Source organism: Schistocerca piceifrons, chromosome 3 (assembly GCF_021461385.2).
Source record: "Schistocerca piceifrons isolate TAMUIC-IGC-003096 chromosome 3, iqSchPice1.1, whole genome shotgun sequence".
Lineage (NCBI taxonomy): Eukaryota > Metazoa > Arthropoda > Insecta > Orthoptera > Acrididae > Schistocerca > Schistocerca piceifrons.
The window spans coordinates 168,945,711-168,963,290 of NC_060140.1; the positions used below are offsets into that span (position 1 = coordinate 168,945,711).

Sequence of the window (17,580 nt, forward strand, 5' to 3'; positions counted from 1 at the left end):
TGATCGTTCGACGTGAGTATACAGGCATGAAGATGTCCGTTTCACTCCAAATATACCCGCGATTGCTTTTTCAATAGCCGTGTATCTGTAGAAGTGTGAGGCGGAATCTCTTTCCGTGGATTTGGAATGCTTCTCCACATAGGCCATCTTCATGGTGCTCAGTATAATATCATTAGGCACACCACGCTCTCGTCAGTGCAAAATATTACCCTGAAGAAGCAGTCTGTTCCCAACAGGACCAGACTACACTGCACACGTCAGTGATAGAAAGCTCATTATTCATTTTTTTGAGAACATATATCGGTATTCTACGCGATGATCGTTCTGTTTGAATTAGTCCCTCACAAGTCACAACATGCTGTATCTGAACACTCGTAAAACCAAGGATACTAATCAATGCTTAAAAAACTTACAAGGGCATTATATATCTATGAATGAGGTCAGTACTAAGCTGTAGAGAGTACAGAGTGTCGACAAACAGTAACACATAACATCACAGAAAGTGCTGACCGTTGAAGGTAAGCAGATAGAAAAATAAACACTTGAATTTATTCCATTTTTGTTTTCCATTACATAACCTATACAGTTCGCTTATACAACTGAACACTATCTTGTCGTCCATGGATTACGCCATTCTAACCCAAAATAACAATTAACTGATTTGCTTTACAATTTAACTAAAAGAATCACTCCAAATTAAAAATATTACGTTATAACAAAAATTTCGATTGTTCATCGGCAATGAAGTGACTTGCAAAGATGCCTTTGAGTAGTGTCTCCAGATTAGTCTTGACATACCTGGTTTCGCTTTATGAAACAGTACGTGTCAAAACTAATAATACTTTGTGGTAGATATGGTGTATGTGAAATGAATATATCTGTTGTTGACACTTTGCTGTGAGGTTCAATGATCTTATTCTATGTGACATGCTGCTGAGTAAATAATGACTGAAAATGTGCTTACCACGGCAGTGACGAAAGTATGTACGCAAATATTCAGCATGTTGAGAAACAGGAGAAGGAATATGGAGTGGTTCATCACGAGTTCCAGTTCTCGTATGGACCTACAAAGACAAGCGAGCAGCATGAAATAAGTAACATATATAATACTTGTGTCTTAACTCTCAGCATGAGCTAGAAATATTTTTACACGATTGTGTTAAAACTGATCTTGGAGAGTAGGTGAATAGCATGTGGTACATCACTTTGCCAAATATAAAATAAATCCAGGAGTATCCAAGTATTTGCCGGGGTCTTAGTAATACATGGAACTTTGTAAGTTCCATGTATTTTCATTCTTGCTAAACAGCTATTGTCAGATAAAATATGTAAAAATACTACACGAGATAAATGAGCAGTGATTTACCACCAGAAGGAGGCTCCTGCTCATACAGCATTTTGGTCTGAAAATGACCACAGGTGTGGTCGAAACAGGTTACCAGAATAAATAAATTTGTGATCAAGACTGATTTTAATAGTAACTATTAGTAATAACATTGATCCCTGTCTGCTCCCATGATGTATTTCAAAAGTAATTAATTTATTGCCAATTCAGGTATTGGGAGAGTACAAGTAGTTTAGAGGGTTATGCACTAAAATCATGAAATTCATTTCCAAAATATCTTAAACAATGCCTAATGAATCCTGTGATTACTAATTATGTAAAAATTAGCTTTAATACCACATCAAATACAGGAAAATCTTTATGTCAGAAGAGTAGCATTGTTTGGATTAGATCTGAAATTAAAGATGTATATAAAACATGCATTAACTCTTGAAATGTATAATTTAGATCTTCAAATTAGTAATCAATTGTCACCTTTAATATTTTCACATTTACTTAAGTTTATAGATGACAAAATTAATGCAGTATGTGAAACTATTCTTAATAGGCATAATAAGAAAATTGCAGTCCTTGTTATTCAACAAATTGTATTTTCACAAGATGTTTGATCAAATGTACGTAACTTTTATCGAAGAGTAACCAATCTAAATAAGATTACTTTCACTCCTGCTCAGACAGCACTTTTAAACAAAGGCCTAAATATAATCTAGCTCAAGAACTGAATAATGCAAGTATTAAACGTAAAGATTGCTGCAAAACTTGCTCAATTTAGCAAGACAAAAATATGTGACATTGCCCATAAAACTAAAAAAGGTCATTACTAATAAGAAATAAACATAACAATGAATTAAAAATTGTAAAACAAATTAACCAGAAGCTAATAACTAATAAAGCAATTGCAATCAAGGCAGATAAAGGGGATACCCTTGCCATCGTTAGTGAAGATGATTATGTTTCTAAGACTTTACAATTTTTCAACACCATGGAATAACTGAAGTTAACAAAGACCTGCCTCCAAGATTCCAAACAAAAATTAAAAAGCTGATTGATAATGACTCTCCATTGTCACCTAAAGATAAAATAACTCTTAAGGTTATCAATCCCACTCTACCTAAGTTGAGATCACAAATCAAATTACATATACCAAACTTACCAATTTGTCCAATTGTTGACAATATTAACAGCTCCTCTCATAACCTGAACAAAACCTTAATGAAATCTTAAAATCCTTTTACATTTATGAAAAAAATTATAGCAATACAAACAGTGTTGAATTAATTAAAGTAATTTATGATGTTAAATTCCACAAAACGCCAGGTTTGCATCTTTGCACATCACTTATCTTTACACGAACATACCCATTCAAGAGGCTATCTCTGTGATTAAGGATAAGCTAATGCATCATAAAATTATGAGCCTTGAAGAGAGAGTGGAGTTCATTGAACTGTTAAATACTACTCTCGATTTAAATTATTTTTCCTTTAATAATAAAATATATATTCAGAAGGATGTTGGGGAATTCCCTGGCTGGCACTGTAGCAGATATCTTCATCAATCATACTGAAATTAAATTTTTCAAAAAAGTCAGAAATAGTGGATAAAATTGTATACTACAAAAGATACATTGATGACACATGGGTATTATAGAACAGTTCTAAGGAAGAAATTGATACTTCCACTAACAAATAATCTCCATCCGAAACTTTTATTGACAGTAGAACATGGAAGTCATAACAGTATTATTTTCCTGGACCTCACAATTGAAAACAAGAACGGAAAACATAATATTTCTATCTACAGAAAACCCACATCAACTGATGTAATAATAAATGCCACATCATGCCATCCATTAAAATACAAAACACCATTCTTTAAAACAATGATACAGAAATTACCTCTTCAACCTGATGCAGTCCAGAAGGAAATTGATACCTTAAAACATACAGCAGTTGTTAACAACATAATCATCATCAGGTTGATGTGTTACATCAAAAATTACAATGAACTCATGACGCTGTTACAAATTCCAAGAGGAGATTTAGTAAAACGACATGCATGGCACTTATTTCAGATAAAATAAGTAAATTATTTAAAAATACAAATGTGTCAATAGCATTCAAAACAAACAACCTACTACAGATGAAATTAAAACACATAATCAGGGAATCAAATAAATATCAAAAGTCATGCACTTACAAAATACAATGCAACAACTGTGAGATACAGTAATTGGCCAAACTGGCTGTAGCTTTCTAAGACATTTTAAGGAACATACTACTGGTATTGCACATACCAAATCTATATTTGGTCAGCATCTTCATGAATACAATCACTCTGAGTGTTACATTTCGAACAGTATGAAAATATTACATAATGTACGAAAAGGGCTTCTGTTAAATACTTCAGAAGAAACAAATATATTCACTTAATAAAAGTAAACCATTATTTGTTTTAAATTAGCAGCTTGAATACAAACATTTCTTTGAGCTTTCTGGCGATTTACTTTAGAATAACCATTCTTCTGTCTCATTTGATAAAAATTATTCAAACCTTTGTAAAACATTTTATACTTCATAACCTTTTTTATTTTGCCAATTATTATTTTATGTCTGACAATCTGTTTTTAGTGTGTTTACTTTTGTCTTGCTTTAAGACTGCATAATGCAAATTCAAATCCCTTTAATATTCTGACACTGTGGCTTTTAGCATTGTAATATAAATATAATATAAACTGTTGTTATATATAATACTTTTGTGCATATATATTATTGACCAATAATGCATGTGACCCACTTCAATGTTTGTTACAGGTACCTGTTATTCCGTACCTTACACTGTCATTGTTTTATACTTAGTCTTTTAGTACTATTTTTATACATGTTAACTACATTTTTGTTTGTGAGTGTGGCATGTAAAATAAATCATAGCAATGCCATTTAATATTGTCAGATGTAAAATTTGCTATATATATATATATATATATATATATATATATATATATATATATATATATATATATACACACACTCCTGGAAATTGAAATAAGAACACCGTGAATTCATTGTCCCAGGAAGGGGATACTTTATTGACACATTCCTGGGGTCAGATACATCACATGATCACACTGACAGAACCACAGGCACATAGACACAGGCAACAGAGCATGCACAATGTCGGCACTAGTACAGTGTATATCCACCTTTCGCAGCAATGCAGGCTGCTATTCTCCCATGGAGACGATCGTAGAGATGCTGGATGTAGTCCTGTGGAACGGCTTGCCAAGCCATTTCCACCTGGCGCCTCAGTTGGACCAGCGTTCGTGCTGGACGTGCAGACCGCGTGAGACGACGCTTCATCCAGTCCCAAACATGCTCAATGGGGGACAGATCCGGAGATCTTGCTGGCCAGGGTAGTTGACTTACACCTTCTAGAGCACGTTGGGTGGCACGGGATACATGCGGACGTGCATTGTCCTGTTGGAACAGCAAGTTCCCTTGCCGGTCTAGGAATGGTAGAACGATGGGTTCGATGACGACGATCACCAGTGGTGTACGGCCAGTGTAGGAGATCGCTCCCCACACCATGATGCCGGGTGTTGGCCCTGTGTGCCTCGGTCGTATGCAGTCCTGATTGTGGCGCTCACCTGCACGGCGCCAAACACGCATACGACCATCATTGGCACCAAGGCAGAAGCGACTCTCATCGCTGAAGACGACACGTCTCCATTCGTCCCTCCATTCACGCCTGTCGCGACACCACTGGAGGCGGGCTGCACGATGTTGGGGCGTGAGCGGAAGACGGCCTAACGGTGTGCGGGACCGTAGCCCAGCTTCATGGAGACGGTTGCGAATGGTCCTCGCCGATACCCCAGGAGCAACAGTGTCCCTAATTTGCTGGGAAGTGGCGGTGCGGTCCCCTACGGCACTGCGTAGGATCCTACGGTCTTGGCGTGCATCCGTGCGTCGCTGCGGTCCGGTCCCAGGTCGACGGGCACGTGCACCTTCCGCCGACCACTGGCGACAACATCGATGTACTGTGGAGACCTCACGCCCCACGTGTTGAGCAATTCGGCAGTACGTCCACCCGGCCTCCCGCATGCCCACTATACGTCCTCGCTCAAAGTCCGTCAACTGCACATACGGTTCACGTCCACGCTGTCGCGGTATGCTACCAGTGTTAAAGACTGCGATGGAGCTCCGTATGCCACGGCAAACTGGCTGACACTGACGGCGGCGGTGCACAAATGCTGCGCAGCTAGCGCCATTCGACGGCCAACACCGCGGTTCCTGGTGTGTCCGCTGTGCCGTGCGTGTGATCATTGCTTGTACAGCCCTCTCACAGTGTCCGGAGCAAGTATGGTGGGTCTGACACACCGGTGTCAATGTGTTCTTTTTTCCATTTCCAGGAGTGTATATATATATATATAGTGTCGTAGGTAGTATTTTAAGAACATGCGCAAGTACTGTCCCATCTCAATTATTTTATTTCTCTGTTTTCATCTTCAAGAACTAATTATTATCCATCGATTAATCTGTACAAATGGATGTCTCTTATTACACCTTTAAATTCTATATGTGTGGCATTTACTACAACACATCACTCAATGATTTTTGCAGCCTCCTTAATGGAAAGCGCCCTGGTAGAGCGTCTATCGTTTCCATAACAGTATGTTGCTGTTCTTGGTACGTCGTCTGACGTGACAGTGTTTGTCTATCGATATTACAACAACCTAGTTGGAGAGTAGCCTGCTGCCATATCATTGGAATGGCGTCTATACTTACCATGCCAACCCGTAGCTTCTAAATGGTTCTCCAACAGGCCCAGAGAAGGTAACCCATGTACTGTCGAAAAGGTTTTCATTTATCTGATATGTTTGATATTGTTACATATTTTATCTGACAATAGCTGTTGAACCAGTTCCATGTATTTTCATTCTTTGTTCTTTTAATTATGAAATTTTACGTTGTTATTTGACTTTTTAACCCATTGGTTAACGATGACATCATTCTGTCAAAAGTGGGTGGAGCCTCCAGTATATACGTAATACGTTCACTGCTCTATCTAGCAATGATTTACCACTAGGAGGAGGCTCCAGCTCATACAGAATTGTGTTAATTCATCGTTTTATAACTTTGTAGTTTCATGTAATTCTCTTTAATGTTCGTAGGCCTCTGATCAGACTTTGCAGTTGACTTATAGGTCTGAAGATAACGACAGGCGTGGTCGAAACCAGTTACCAGAATAAATAAATTAGTGATCAATACCGATTTTAACATTAACTATTAGTAATAACATTTATCACTGTCTGCTCCCACGATTTATTAAAAAATGATCCATTTAAAACACTTCGGTACCGATTACGTGATAACTCCTTTCCAAATTCGAAATTATTCTATGAGCATCAACCAGGAGTGATGAGAATGGCTGTGGGCAGTTTATAATAGATAATACAATTTACGCAACGCTTTTCCAAAGGAAACGGTAACAGAAATTGAAAACATCGAACGTTACAAAGAAAACCGTGTTCATAACAAAACGTATCTAAGATTGTATATGATGATTGTGAATCCAGTGCAGAGCCTGTCCAACAGTACTGATGGTGCAAGTACTCACATTCACGTGTCAGAGTTTTACTTGTACCAACACAGAAGTCCACTAAAAGAAATGCGACTGCTGCGTTCAGGAATCGATTCTTAATTACAGAAATGTTATATCCGTTTATTATTGCATTAAATACTCATTCGTTAAAGACCAGCGCCATGGAAATACCAACTGATGTATTATTTTCATTATCAAATGTGAAGACGGAACCGAACCTAAAAAAGGTTAGTATTTACAATAACGATCTAACGTTAACGTCTCCTCGACACCTGTTGGTAACTAACATTGGTCTATTTGAGTTCTTGGGTACACTCTTCAACATAAAACCTGTCCAGCAGCTGGCTGCCGGAAAGTCTGAAGGCCCTAATAAACAGTCAAAATCGTTTGTCAAATTCGCTCTTTTTTAGGCACTGATTGTCAACAAAGTTCATTCGGGTTCCAGCAAAATTTGTCAGTTTAACCCCACTACTGAAGCAGACGCTGCTCGTACATGCTATATTGTGACACTAATGTACCAGGCGATCAGAAAGTCAGTATAAATTTGAATACTTAATAAACCTCGGAATAATGTAGATAGATGACACACATGCTTGGAATGACATGGGGTTTTATTAGGGAAAAAAACGTTCACAAAATGTCCGACAGATGGCACTGGACAGCAAAACGTCAGTGACTACAGCTCCTTTTAGGCCGGCCGGTGTGGCCGAGCGGTTGTAGGCGCTACACTCTGGAACCGCGCGACCGCTACGGTCGCAGGTTCGAATCCTGCCACGGGCATGGATGTGTGTGATGTCCTTACGTTAGTTAGGTTTAAGTAGTTCTAGGGGACTGATGACCTCATCAGTTGTCCCATAGTGCTCAGAGCCATTTCAATCATTTTGAAGCTCCTTTTATACACGATTGTCATGCGCAATGAGAGAGAGAATCAGATGCGCCAGCAGTCGCAGCGTGTTGACGTTACCTGAAAAGGCGCTTTTAGTGAAGCTGTATTATCAGAATGGAGAATGTGCTAGGTCAGCGTTACGATCCTATCACCATAGGAAGGGGATTCGAACGGGTAAAGGTCCGTTGACAAATGCAGCTGTGGCGAGAATGATTTCCAAGTTCTAAGCCACGGGCTGATTAGACGATAGACCCCGTAGTGGCCGAAAGATCTCTTACGCGCGTCGTTTGGTGGTGATCGTGTGCTCAGCCGCCACTTTCGTCATGCTTGGCCTCCCAGGGCCCCAGACCTCAGTCCGTGCGATTATTGGCTTTGGGGTTACCTGAAGTCGCAAGTGTATCGTGATCGACCGACCTCTCTAGGGATGCTGAAAGACAACATCCGACGCCAATGCCTCACCATAACTGCGGACATGCTTTACTGTGCTATTCACAACATTATTCCTGGACTACAGCTGTTGTTGAGGAATAATGGTGGACATACTGAGCATTTCCTGTAAAGATCATCATCTTTGCTTAGCCTTTCTTTGTTATGCTAATTACTGCTATTCTGATCAGATTAAACGCCATCTGTCGGACATTTTTTGAACGTTTGCATTTTTTTGGTTCTAATAGAACCCAATGTCATTCGGCATTCCAAGTATGTGTGTCAATTTGTACCTCTCTATCTACTTTATTCCGTGATTTATTCAGTTTTCAAATTTATACTGACCTTTTGATCACCCGGTATTTCGATCATTGACTCTGGCACTGCGTTTGAAGTGAAAGAGAGACAAAAGGACATGAAAATCTATTGAAGGATACGCGGAACCTGATGATTACATCAACTTTCAACGAATCGACAGGGAAACCCTGAAGGCAGTTCATTAAAATACCACTACGTGGGAAAATATAGCCTACACCTATTTATTTTTTTATTTTGTTACTCTCCCGCTTGTATGTTGTGTGCAGAATACTGATTTTTTTGCTTAGCCTCTTCCTGTTTAATATTTTTGCTTAGAAAGATGCAATACCGCTACCACTTTGTAATCAAGCATAAAAACATAATACTGGCAACTACCAGTTTCCATAGTTGTGTGAAGTCAGGATACAGTGAGCTGAATTGAAATGAACCTGTTTCTTACGTATCATTTGCAGTGAAACTTTAAAAAAAAAAACCTCCCCACCCTTCCCCCATCTTGTCGGATTTTTCGTCAGTAACATTTCTGTCAAACACGCTCTGTGTTTGACAAACATACAAAAAGCAGCGTAGCACACAGTCAAATATTTGGCACAAAGCTTGTAAGTGAGCGACCATTTGTAGCTGCAGTTTATGGCGGGTCTTGGCCCATCGACCATAGGTTGGTGTGAGGTGGAGCGCAGTAGTGGTTTTGACTTCGTAAATATGTACTGTGTTGTTTTCTTTTATAAATGTATAGCTATGGTGTTCTTTTAATATTGACAAAGGTCTTCTGAGGCACTTGTGGTTTTTGTTGCTGTTCTGAAGAAGGTGTAGTTATCTACGCCGAAACCTGTGTTAATACTTAACGCTAGGTGCTTTTTTCGCAATCGAGGGGGGTTTTAGTTTAATATATTTGATACAAACATTTTAAAATTTGACGACCTTTTCATCGTTTGCAGGGTCCATAAGTCCGCAAATAATATGGCCACTTTGATAATTCTCGAAGTCAGAGTATCTGGACAGTAGGCTGTGGCAGTTTCTGGAAGAAATATTGTCTTCTGTTCGAGCTTTTCTGCGATATCTATGCCAGTGGACTAATGGTAGATCATGTGTCGTGTGAATGCAAACTGTAGCAGTCGACACCCCTTGTTGCCAATTTTGTATAGCGCCGTCCGTCTGAACGCAAAAGTCTTTATTATAATGGCAGCGGAGATACAACGCGTCACACTTTCTGACACACTGGCAGTAGCAGTTCCATGAAGCAGCATTTTTATGACAAATTTCTTGGCAGAATATTTGCCTCGGAACGCAACATGCTCCAAAAGTCTCCCGGATTCATTTACTGGACACTTTCAGCGGCTTCCGCGGCGGCATTTCGCTCCCTCGTCCTTTGTCGTAAACATTGGGATGCCGAGGGATGCACCACAAAACATGTCTACGATTTTCATTTCACGCATGACAAAAAAGGTGGCAGACGATCCGTTTTAATATGACGAGTATTGTATTGCTCTAATATAAATTTTGAGATGTATTCAAGTCTTGCATAATTTGTGATCTAAGTAAGATACCTCAACACACTGTTTATTTTTCTTTTAAACGAGATATAAAGCTGTAACAATATCATAGGTGATTCTTTATGAAATTTTTTGTCAGGAATTCCAGGCCACAGTAACTGTGGTATAACGTGTTTACGTGTCGTCGTTCGATTCCTTATGGTAACACTGTGCGGTGTTCACACAGACACCTTCAACGGCCAGAGAGAGAGAGAGAGAGAGAGAGAGAGAGAGAGAGAGAGAGAGAGAGAGAGAGAGAGAGATTGATTTTAGTTGGTTGGTTGGTTTGTTTGTTTTGGGGTTTGATGGGGGCTAAACATCGAGGTCATCAGTCCCCTATTCCAAAAAGATATACTTGTAAAAGGCCTATACAGTAAAAGCGTAACCTCTAAACCCAGAGGGAGGAGACACCGAGGGATACAGAGCTAAAATGAACACCGCAATAACACAAAATGGACGACACTTAAAAGGAGCAGAGCAAATAGTTGACTAGAGTAAAACAGACTACAGTTGTTGACAGATCAGGTAAATGGTGAACCACTCGACTACAAACGAAGAACCTCCAACTGGAAAGTGTTGAGAGAGGTACCAACACAACTTGTTACCATAAAAGACACTATTTTGGTATCCACGTCACAACTAAAAATCGCTGGAGTGGGTGTAGCCAGAGAAATCATGCGAGAGCGCCCACACTAGAGTGAGTGATAAAACCCAGCCTCACAGATAAAACGTAAAACCGTGTCAGCTATAGAGGCATCGTCACCTAGAATTAAAGGACGTGCAGCTGGTAAATTAAAGGACTGCCGCAAGAGGGCTAAAAGGGGGCAGTCCATCAGAAGATGGACCACTGTCAGCCCTGCATCACAGCGACACTTGGGCGGGTTCTCACGACGAAGGAGATAGCTGTGGGTCAACCGCGTATGTCCATTTCGAAGACGGCAGAGAACAACCGAGTCCCTACCCGTGCTCCTCAAGGATGAGTTCCATACGGCCGTGGACGACATTACCATGCGGAGCTTATTGGGCGTGTTCAAGACAGACCACTCAGAGCTCCAGATATCGTGGACCTTGCGATGTAGGGCTGACCGGAGGTCTCTTTCCACGAGACTAAGCTCCAGGGGTGGCGAAGTGGTGGCCTGCTTGGTCAACCGATCGACACGTTCCTCTCCTGAAATGGTGGCCCGGGGTCCACACAAGCGTCGCTGAACGACCACATTCGGCGAGAGCAAAAACAGCATCTTTAATACCGCGCACGAAAGGGTCCCGAGAAAAACGCTGGTCGAGTGCTTGCAATACACTCAGGGAGTCACTGCATATGACAAATGACTCCCCAGGGCAGGAGGAAAGGTGAGCGAGTGCACGATAAAGAGCAACCAGCTCCGCAGTGAAAACACTGCTCCCACAAGGCAGGGAATGCTGCTCAACGTAGTCGCCGTCGATGAAAGCAAACCCAGTGCGTCCATCGACCACAGAACCATCGGTGTAGACTAAATCTGCATCGCGAAACGAGGCAAGAAGAGCCATGAATTGTTGAAGACTGGCAGGTGGAACGGAGGACTTAGAATCGAAGGACAAATCCAAGCAAAGCCGCAAGCGAGGGAGGGACCAAGGAGGGGTAGAAGAGGGCCGGAAGGAAGGAGGAAGGGGAAAGGACTCGAGTGACGAGAGAAGGGAACGAACGCGGATCGCGATCGGGAGACCCGACCTAGGCCGCCGTCGTGGGGAGGGGAGTGCAGAAGATGGAAAAAGGAGCCTGCGGCTTGGGTGGTCGGGTGAGGCATGGACGCGGTAGATGTATGACGCAAGCAACTATTGTTGGCGGAATCGTAGGGGAGGGATTCCAGCTTCTACAAGAAGGCTAGTCACCGGACTAGTGCGGAAGGCACCTGTCGCCAGTCTGACGCCACAATGGAGAATCGGGTCGAGGATCTGCAACGTTGAAGGTGCTGCTGAGTCGTACACCACGCTCCCGTAGCCGAGACGGGACTGGACTGGACTGGACTGGACTGGACCAAGGCCTTATAGAGCTGTAGGAGGGTTGTTCGTGCAGCCCCCCGAACGGTGTGGCTGAGGCAGCCAGGGATGTTGAGGTGTCGCAAGCACCGTTGTTTACGTTCGCGAAGATGAGGTGTCCAGGTGAGCTGAGCATCAAACAGCATGCAAAGAAAGCGATGCGTCTCCTCAGTACGAACGAGTTCATTGGCAAGGTAGAGCTCTGGATGGAGGTGGACCGTTCGACGACGACAGAAATGCATCACTCGGGTCTTTCAAGCTGAGAACTGAAAATCATAGTTGGATGCCCAAAAATTTGCCTTACGGATAGCTCCCTGCAGCCGCCGTTCAGCGACACTGATTGTTGGGGAAATGTAATAAAGACAAAAGAGATCGGCATATATTGATTTTAGTGTGTGACAAATTTGTTCCCTTGAAAACTTCAGCCCCCTCGTACCACCTCTCTGTTACCACACATGTAGTATCACTGATATCATTAGTACTAAGTTGTACATAAATCGAAGGAGGAAAAGGGAAGGGAAGGGAAGGGAAGGGATTGCTGATGTCAGCTGCATCGGGACATTACGCAGAATCAGCGCCTACGAATGAAAATGTGTGGCAGACTGGATTTCGAACCCGGAATCTCGTGCTTGCTAGGCAGGTGCGTTAACCGCTGCGCCATCTGGGACACAGCGTTTTCGCACGCCTTACGGCCGATCCACACACCCACGGAGCGCCACCTATCCGCAGCCCCTGTCCATTTCATCCATGCTCGCTGCTCAGATTCTCGCAGGTGGTCGGACGTACTTGTGCACCCCCACTGAAGAAGGTGGATCCATTACCCATCTAGGCGAAACAGTTATACGAATGAGTGGTGTCTGTTCTTTCAGACTTGTTCGAAAAAAACAGACACCATGCATTCAAATATTTGTACTAAGATTGCTGTACATGCGAGGTGCCTAGTTGCTTTCACCGTCCTGAGTGCGATGTGCAAGTGCCGAATAATGTCCACCAGTCTACAGTTTTGTATAGTAGTTGTGCCCTGTGCAAGAAACAGCATGTAGGTCGTGAGTCCGTTACCTTGGGACTGTAATAAAATGTTAGCGAGGAACTAGTATTGTAAAAATAATTAAATTCTGAATTGGTTTGTTGAAACGGTAAGCCACTCGCTTTTTTATTAGCAGAATACCAGAAACTGCACACTTACGGTCCACGTTACGAATCGCAAATAATTTCCATCCTTCACAATTTCACAGAATAAACAAAATGAACTGCGGCTTTGCGTAATTACTGTCAAAATAGTTCTCAATTGCATGACAAAAAAGTGAGAGAGATTTTGCTAATTAAGTTCTTAACCGATACCGACTGCGGCAGATAATACGTCTGTCCTTCGACGCTGCCGAACCAGCTCTGATCTTCAGCAGGAACACCTCGCCCGCCATTCAAGTTAGGTATGATCCGATCTTCGAAGTGCTTCGACTGCCTTTTTGTTTAGGAACTATTTATTATTCTGCTGGTTATAAACACTTTTTAAATAATGGAATGACAGCCAACTTGTGAGAATGCTTTTATACGAAAGGCAAGTGAATTAACTGTTTAGTTTTTCTAACATTGGTAACAGAAGTTTGTCACTTTGGCGTGCTACTTCCGAACATGGCAGACTATCGTGGAGAGGGACCACAATTCAGGCGCTCTTTCTCACTGTACACGTAGCGAATAAACCATCTATCAGCGGTACCTCACACCACAATACGTCTTCTTCCCACTACTGCCTTCTCAAATGCTCCAAGAATAGCTTCTTGTAGCTGCTTATGATCTCTGTAAAACCAGAAATATTGCCACTACGTACTTTAGGCACGTATGGATTAATGGTGAATTTAACGCTGATTGGACGTGGCAGTTACGGTATTCAGTTACATTTAATTGAAAAATCTGTCATTTCTGAAGCTACCCAAAATGGAAGGGAGTTGCTAACACAGGCATCCCAGTAGACCTTTGCTGATAGCTAATTGCTATTATGAAGATTTATCAGAGAGGAAGTATATTAATAAAGTATTTTCACTTCATATCTATCACCCAGACATGCGGGTTCTACATGACGAACAAAACCAAGTCGTCGTACATACATATTTAAACTGGATGAAGCTGGGACACAGCTGGTATAATTTTTATTAAAAATGAAATTCCTGCAGCTGTACTTAAGATTTTATATTTACTTCGGTACTAGTTTCTATGTTGCGTCAACGCCGTCTTCAGGCCCGTACACTTTGATGAAATCAGTTGTGTGCGCCCGCCATCCATGTGGAGCACGTGCTTGTCCTTCCCCGGTTTAGGAATTGGGACAACAATAGACTCGCGCCAGCATGCGGGAACATGTCCCTCAGTCCAGATGCGATTGTAAGTACGAAGAAGAAAACCTTCACCCGCAGGAGAAAGGTTCTTCAGCATCTGAATATGAATAGAATCAGGCCCTGGAGCGGAGGACCGTGACCGGGCAAGTGCGTTTTCGAGTTCCCGCATGGTGAATGGGGCATTATAACTTTCACGATTCGAGGAGCGGAAGTTAGGTGGCCTAGCCTCCTCTGCCTGTTTGCGGGGGAGGAAGGCAGGGTGGTAATGAGCGGAGCTCAAAACCTCTGCGAAAAAGCGGCCGAAGGCATTGGAGACATCCTCCGGGGCCACAAGGACGTCATTCGCGACCATCAAGCCAGAAACTGGTGAGTGGACCTTAGTGCCAGATAGCCGGCGCAGGCTACCCCAGACAACAGAAGAAGGAGTAAAACTGTTGAAGGTGCTTGTGAAAGCAGCCCAGCTGGCTTTCTTGCTTTCTTTAATAATACGACGACACTGAGCACGTAATCGTTTATAATTGATACAATTCGCCACTGTAGGGTGGCGTTTAAAGGTGCGTAAAGCACGTCGACGAGCACGTAAAGCGTCTCTACATGCTGCAGTCCACCAGGGGACCGGTACGCGACGTGGAGAAGAAGTAGGGTGAGGGATGGAATATTCAGCAGCAGCGAGAATAACTTCCATGAGGTGTGCGACCTGACGATTGCAGCTTGTGAAGGTTTGATCCTGAAAGGTCGCCCTGGAAGAGAAGAGCCCCCAGTCTGCCTTGGAGATGGTCCAACTAGAGGAGCACGCAGAGGGGGTATGCTGCAGGAGATGGATAACACACGGGAAGTGGTCGCTCGAATATGTATCAGAAAGTGCATACCACTCAAACCGGCGTGCAAGTTGGGTAGTACATATAGAGACGTCTAAATGGGAATAGGTGTGAGATGTGTCCGAAAGAAAAGTAGGGGCGCCAGTATTGAGGCAGACAAGATTGAGCTGGTTGAAAAGGTCTGCTAACAGGGAGCCCCTCGGGCAGGATGCTGGAGAGCCCCAAAGGGGATGGTTGGTTGGTTGTTTGAGGTTAAAGGGACCAAACAGCAAGGTCATCAGTCCCTTGTTTCAAAGAGACTCCATTCTGCTAACGGGACATCTCAGAAAAGTCAGAACAATAAAATGGAAAATGGGGAAACGTAAAAGGGCAGTCACGTTGTCAATAGTAAAAACAAATGAGGGAATTTGGCAAGAGAACGAACCCAACACTATGCTGAAACAGCATAGGCAAGACCACCTGTGGCTTAAAAGGTACAACTGCTATAATGCAGAAAGTACGTATGGGAATAGAAAAACTAACCAAGCCTTAAAAAGAAGGGGTAAAAACAACCAAAGGGGATGGTGGGCATTGAAGTCTCCAGTTAACAAGAATGGTGCAGGTAGCTGAGCAGTAAGTTGCATCATGTCTGCCCTGGTAACGGCAGATGACGATGGAGTGTAAACGGTACAAATGGAAAATGTAAAAGTGGGGAGAGTAATGCGGATGGCAACTGCCTGCAGGCCGGTGTGCAACGTGATGGGATCGTAGTAAATATCATCCCGGACCAGCAACATAACCCCTCCATGAGCTGGGATACCTACCACAGGGGGTAGGTCAAAACGCACAGAGGTGTAGTGTGCCAAGGCAATTTGATCGCATGGGCGTAGCTTCGTTTCCTGGAGGGCTACGACGAGCGGACCGTGCAAGCGGAGCAGCAACTTCAAGTCCTCTCGGTTGGAGCGAATGCTGCGAATATCCCAGGCAGTAAGTGCCATCGTAAGAAGAAAAGGAAGATGAAAGAAGGGGTCACCTCGAAGGCCGCTGAGGGCCTGGCTTCGAGCGAGCACTGCCGCCGCTATCAGTAGGCGGACAGTCATCGTCCATTGGGTCTATAGGTTCATCGGCCATCTTGGGAAGATGGCCGGGAGGGGGAGCTTCCTCCGCCGGTGAACGGCCAGATGTTCGGCTACCAGCGGTGCGGCCAGGCGAGACGGATGACGGCCTGGGGCGGCAACCGCTGGGTGGCGCAGGAGAAGAAATGCGCCGTGGCGGAGAAGGAGAACTGTGCTTCCTATGAGCCTTCTTGGAAGGACGTTTGGTGGAAGTACCGGTCGAAGTCTGGGAGGTCGAGGTACGTAGGAAGTCTGCACGGGACGGTTCCTTCTTGAAGGCACGTGTATCTGACTTCTGGGTCTTCGTCTTGGCAGAAGCTGATGAAGGTGCTTGTGTCTGAGGGGTGACGGGAGGAAGAGGAGACGTCGACCGCGCGATCTTAGCACTGGCCGAATGGACGACCGTGGTGCTGAAGGTCAGATCGCATGTCTGGGTGGCCACCTCCCTGGTAGTCCGAGGAGAGGCGAGGACAGTACTGTACTTCCCCGCTGGGAGCAGCGTGGGCTTCCTACTAGCAAATAGCTTGCGAGCAGCCGAGGTGGACACTTTCTCTTTGACCCGAATTTCTTGGATACAGAGTTCGTCCTTATAGACAGGACAGTCGCGGAAGGATGCGGCATGGTCACCCTGACAGTTCACACAACGAGGAGACGGAGGTGGACAGTCACCCTCATGGGCATCCCTGCCACACGTGACACATTTAGCCGCATTGGAACAATACTGTCATGTGTGATTGAAACGCTGACACTGGTAGCAGCGCGTAGGTGTCGGGACATAGGGGCGAACAGAAATAACCTCGTAGCCCACCTTGATGCGCGATGGCAGCTTAACACTATCGAAGGTCAAGAAAAGTGTCCGGGTCGGTACAAGGTCATTGTTGACCTTTTTCATGACCCTATGGACAGCCGTCACGCCCTGCTCAGCGAGGAAAGACTGAATCTCCTTGTCAGTCAATCCGTCGAGGGACCTAGTATAGACTACACCACGAGACGAATTCGAAGTTCAGTGAGCCTCCACCCAGACAAAGAACGTGCGCAGGAGTGTGGCCCGAAGCAGTTTTTGTGCCTGAAAGGCGCTCTCAGTTTCTAGTAATAAGGTACCATTACGCAACCTGGTACAAGATTTGACAGATCCGGCTATGGCATCTACGCCCTTCTGGATAACGAAAGGGTTGACAGAGGAAAAATCCTTTCCGTCCTCAGAGCGAGATTCGACGAGGAAC

General features: G+C 43.6%; 1 protein-coding gene across 1 annotated transcript in view; it reads right to left on the reverse strand.

Annotated features, from left to right (window-relative positions):
• The window catches only part of LOC124788490 (odorant receptor Or2-like), a 471,428-nt gene that overhangs the window by 45,018 nt on the left and 408,830 nt on the right, over nucleotides 1-17,580 (reverse strand). Inside the window, exon 2 of the mRNA XM_047255759.1 lies at nucleotides 965-1,064. Coding sequence (XP_047111715.1) covers nucleotides 965-1,064 — 100 coding nt within the window. The remainder of the gene's footprint in view (nucleotides 1-964; nucleotides 1,065-17,580) is intronic.